Genomic DNA, 5,362 nt, shown 5'->3' with positions numbered 1-5,362 from the left:
GTACATGATCCTCTTATGTACACACATGCAACTAAAGCAGACACGACCGCGCGTAGGCCAACGGAATCGCCGATGGAGCTAAGGCGTCTGTACAGGCTAAGCTCGACGGTAAGCAGCGTCACCGACAAGCTCGCATCGCCAACCTCCAGTGAATCCACCTCGAGCAGTTCACGGCTTTGTTCGCCACCAAAGGGCTCTCATAGACCGACAGGAGTGTCCTCTCTGATAGGTAAGTAAGCCAATACAATCTCCCCGATAGGTAATTAAGCCAATACGACCTCTATCTTCCAACCAACACACGCACACTACCATTGTTGACGCCCTAGAGAACATAGTTGCATACTATCTACTCCACACGCTCAATCTCCCCAATCCACATGTGCACACTATCATCGTCAATGACCTGAGGAGCTCCTGCGAAAACAAACCTGACAACATCAACCAAGCCTTCTTCTTTGGGACACCAACGAATATAGAAGAACAGTCTCACAAAACTTATCGTCTAGGGCGGCACTTGGCAGGAGCAGAAGGCCTACTTTGGGACCGTCACTCTACTGTGCCCGACAACAGTGAGGTAAACATGAGCTACGAGCCATGCACGAACACAAGATTAATTATTTCCGTGGACACCACGGGTTACCGTCGTCATCAACGGGAAAGAGGATAACCAGCGACACTAGTGTTGCTTGTGTTATGACATGGACTTTTTTTCCGTTGCAGCACACAGTCATGTTTGCTAGTTTAAAATAAAGAGAAGCAAGAAAGCAGTCTATCTTAAATAAGTGATGAACAGGAAAAGTGAAATTTTATAATAAAGAAATTGAAAAGGTAAAATATATTGAAAATAAATTGAGTGTACTTACATAAAATAGAAACAGAAAAAGTAAACAACAACAAAATAAAAATATTCACGTACTTTCAAAAATAAAATTAAGGTTGTCCGGAAAAATGGTTAAGTGCGTTTGAAAAGATTTTCATGTCCTTTTAAGAAAATATTCACATGTCTAAAAAAAACTTATTCATGTACTCTCTCGGTCTGAAAGTAATTGAAAATTAAGATTACCCTAAGTTAAACTTCATTAAGTTGACAAACTTTATATGGAAATATATCAAAATTTACAAAACAAAAATTACTTCATTAGATTCATTATATAATATATGCCTTCATATTATATTTCATCTTCTATACCAGGCTTCATTAAAAAATCACTAAAAATTGCAAAAACAGGCAATGGCAGCAAAGAACTCCACGGTTTTCTCCAAATCCACATGGAGCTACCATCCTCTCTCAAATCCGGCCGCCGGCGAGCCATGGCTCTAGCCACTGGTTTGGTCATCCGACCGTTGTCGGCGAAGAGCTCGAGTTGGTGGGGTGGAGGAAGATTCCAAGTGGGCAGGTATGTCTCAGCGTGGCGATCCGAGGCAGCCGTCAAGGGGGAGAGTCCTCACGGTTGACCCTGGTCCTGCCCCTCTCACCCTCTTCCCTGCCAATCTCACTCACCTAGATCAGGCCATCCATCCACAGAGTAGCAGCCATCCGGCTGCTGGAGGAGGCTACCGACGGCTTCACGGCCCCCGTTCTGCCGCCCGCTTCCTACCGCGACCGGATCCGGACCGTCGCTGTATCCGGAGCGCGGATCCAGTCCGGTCATAACGCATCCACTTTCTCCAGCAACTCCGGTGCCTCGAGTTCATACCTGTCCAGCATCTCCGGCTGCTCCTCCGGATCGGCGTCCGCTTGCGTAGTGGACTTGGCGACCTGCGAGCTCTCCATGCTCGCTCGCCAAATGGTAAGCGACGGTTACACGCAGCGGATGGTCCAAGAATTCGACATGCCATCTTCTGCTGACCGTGCTCTGGAGAATTGGCTCTTTGAGCATGACGTGGACTGGGTTCTTCAGTTCCGCAAGGAGCATGGCTTATGTCAGCAGCTTCAGGATAAGTCGTCGTCATTGCAGCATGACTTGGTTGAGAGGTGGATTCGAGCTCTCACTGTAATTGGCTACGGTATGAGAGAGCTGGGGGACGTCGTCAACAAGACGCCAGCGATGGCGCGGTTTGCTAAGGCGAGCATCTCAGCAATGCTCGTCTTTGTGGACACCATGGTGCATATTTTTTGCAATTTGGAGAAATTAGACGCCATGCTACACATGTTGATTTGCATCAAAGCTACATACTGGGACGTGCCTATGTATCCTGTGTTCTGTTCAGAAGCCAATAGTATTTTGGAAGAGATAAGTGACTCGTTGGACAAACAAGGAGATACGCTATGGCCTATGGGTGACTATATCTAGCATGATAGAGGAGGTGAAGGCACCCATGGAGGACGATGATTCGTGGGCCGTCGAGATTCTGCGGGGAGGAGGCGGACTGCACAGGAACACCCGGTTGATGATGGATTGCGTCATGTCCATGAGGCAAGCATCGGCGTCGATGTCGAAATCTGCAGGGAGATGCTTCGCTTTAAGCCTCCTGATAGATGACACGATCCATTATCTGAAGGATCTGCTTCAGAGAAAATCGCAGCTGTGCTTGGATCCAAGCCTCATGTACCTGTTCCTGCTCAATAATTCCTATTTTATAGCGCAGATGTCTCAGCCCCCGGGATTGTTAAATCTTGAGCTGCGGTCAGGAATAAACTGCCGGGGACTTCAAATGGGAGCTCTTCTATGCCACCCTGAACGTGACAAGTACATAGATAGCTATTTGGATGTTTCTTGGGGACATGTTCTGTCCAGCATATCGCAATCTAAGATTTCTGGATTGCTTCATCGTTGGGTGAATACCTCTTCACGCAACTCACTGGCTGAATTCAAGTCAGCGCTTCATAAGACATACCAGGCTCAGAAGTTGTGGAAGGTTCCAGACCCTCAGCTCAGAGATGCGCTGAGGAAATCTATTGCGGAGAGAGTTATTACAGCTTACCGTAACTACTTGAAGGAGCATCCGGAGCTAGAGAAATACATTGGTGACGAAGCAAGCAACCCTGAAGTGCTGGAGGAGATGTTAGGAGAGATATTTGAAGGATGAAAACTGCTTCAGACACCTAGCTCGGAATCGAACAGAGTCATCCAACACGTAAGAGACTAGATTCCAAACTTCGTAGTTGTAATTTGATTTTTTCCCCCTTCCAAAGTTCTATTTCGTGTTTGTTTTCTTTCTTAAGCGCCAGATACTATCGATTGTCCACTATCTGGTTGTGTGTTTTGATTTGATTCGTGAGTTCATGTCATAATACTTGATTCACTTTGATGCTACATCAAATTCAAACATAATTACAATGTTAAGTTCTGATTATATGACATACTGTATGTGCCTATCTTCAATAGAACTTCAGATTGCCGATGCAAAGGTCGGTCAAACCTACAGGTAGCCCTTACCGATGAGCTACTGTATGGGGGAAATTGATCAAAAACAGTTAGATTTGCTATGTATTGGTAACTGTGATATTTATGAATGGACACTCATTTATATTTTTCATACAGATGTAAGAGGCTTAGTGCACATATATTTGATTATTATTATTATCATTCACACTATAGTTTAGAGCAGTCTAGCTGTCTAGCATCATGGATACACTACCGGAGATTTCTTGGTATGATATAAAGAGCTAACAGAGTAAGAGTCTGGTGCATTAATAAACATCCAAATTTGGCAAAGATAGCGTACTGTAGCACAGGGTAGCTAACAGAGTAAGAGCCTTGTGCATTAATAAACATCCAAATTTGATAAAGGTAGGGTACTGTAGCAAGGGGTAGCTAAGTAAGGGCATCTTCACGGAAGACCCTCAAAACTCCAGTATATGTGTGACTGGACATATTTGTTTACTTTTGGGATGCCGATAACTGCTGCACGTGTGGCTTGTAGTAACACCGCCCACATGTTTTTACACTAAAATTGCCATCCAAAAAAATATATCAAAATAACTGAAATTTGCCATCCAGATAGAAAATTGCCATGCTTCACAACTAAAGTTGTCATTCTGTTGTAACTAAAGTTGCCATAAAATAACGTTGTGGGCGGAATTGCTTCGCGTGTTTGGGTACTTTTTTTTTTTGAAATGGAGGCAAAAGATTTGCCCCATTCATTAAATAAGAAGGAGGTTTAACAAGGTTTTCAGGCACCGGCCAAAGGCCGAAAAGAAAATACAAGCCGTTACTCTCCCGGCATCAGAGGACCCAAATGTTTTGCCCCTGCCAGGACCCATAGCATCGCCTCGTGCTTGATTGCTTGGAGGGTGGTAAACGTTGGAGCGGAGCGGCCTCGAAGAACCCGTGCGTTCCTCTCATCCCAAATTGCTTTCGAAACGAGCATGAAGATAGACGGCATCACTTTTTTGTGAGCACTGTGGGCGGAAGCCGATTCACACCACCACTCATGGATGCTCCTGTAAGCCGCCCAACCTGAAGTATCCAAATCAATGAGTTGAAGCTAAGCTCTGACCATCTCCCAAACTCTCAAGGTGTATCTACATTGAAAGAAAATGTGCTCAATGGTCTCCTGCTCACGCCTACAGAAGGTGCACGGGCCACTGTTTGGCCACCCTCGCTTGGCCAAGCGAACGGATGTCCATAACCTGTCTTGGATGGCAAGCCATGCAAGAAATTTTAATTTCGGGGGGGGCCCAGGCTGTCCAGACCACCTTGTACATGGCAGAACGGGTGATTGTCAAGTAGTGCACGTTATAAGCCGAAGACGCCGAGTAGCTCCCGCAGGCCGTGTGTTTCCACAAAATGGTATCCTCCACGCCCACTTGTAGCTGCACTCCGCGAAGGAGGATCCAAAGATCCAGGAATTACCGAATGTGCTCGAGTGTGAATATTGTCGTCATATTGATCTTGGTGATCCAGGCATTCTGTGATAATGCCTCCCTGACCTTCCAGGTTTTCCTCTTGGAGGCGTAAAAAATAAGCGGGGCAATATCTTTTGGTTTCCTCCCATTGAGCCATGGGGACTCCCAAAAAGGGGCGCGCGCCCCATCCCCAATCGTGATAGTAGTGGAGGCGTAGAAAAAAACTTTGTCGTCCTTGTCGCATGGATTTCCAAGCCCAACCCACAAGCGAGAAGGGTCCGTCCACTCGAGCCATAACCAGCGGAGTCTGAGTGCTTGGCAAAAATTCGCAAGATTGAGCACACCAAGGCCGCCACACTCCTTAGGCCTACAGACGCTTTCCCAGTTGACTTTACATTTGGCCCCGGTCGTTTTGCTAGACCCCGACCAGAAGAAGGCACGCTCCAGCCTGGTGATGTTGCTTAAAATGCCGGGAGGGATGACGAGGGCCGTGGCAGTGTAGACCACCAAGGAGGTCATGACCGACATGACCAAGACCCCACGACCCGGAGTAGCAATATATCTTCCCTC

General features: G+C 46.5%; 1 protein-coding gene across 1 annotated transcript; it reads left to right on the top strand.

The window, feature by feature from the left end:
- Positions 1-1,787: 1,787 nt before the first annotated feature.
- On the top strand, positions 1,788-3,030 carry LOC125538269 (exocyst complex component EXO70B2-like). Its single transcript, XM_048701545.1, has 2 exons — positions 1,788-2,105; positions 2,260-3,030. Exons 1-2 carry the CDS (start codon positions 1,788-1,790, stop codon positions 3,028-3,030), a joined length of 1,089 nt encoding a protein of 362 aa, XP_048557502.1.
- The last annotated feature ends 2,332 nt before the right edge of the window (positions 3,031-5,362 follow it).

This window comes from Triticum urartu, chromosome 2, assembly GCF_003073215.2.
Source record: "Triticum urartu cultivar G1812 chromosome 2, Tu2.1, whole genome shotgun sequence".
Taxonomy (NCBI): Eukaryota; Viridiplantae; Streptophyta; class Magnoliopsida; order Poales; family Poaceae; genus Triticum; species Triticum urartu.
The sequence above is the reverse complement of the archived record's forward strand: the minus strand, read 5'-3'. Positions and strand labels throughout refer to the sequence as shown.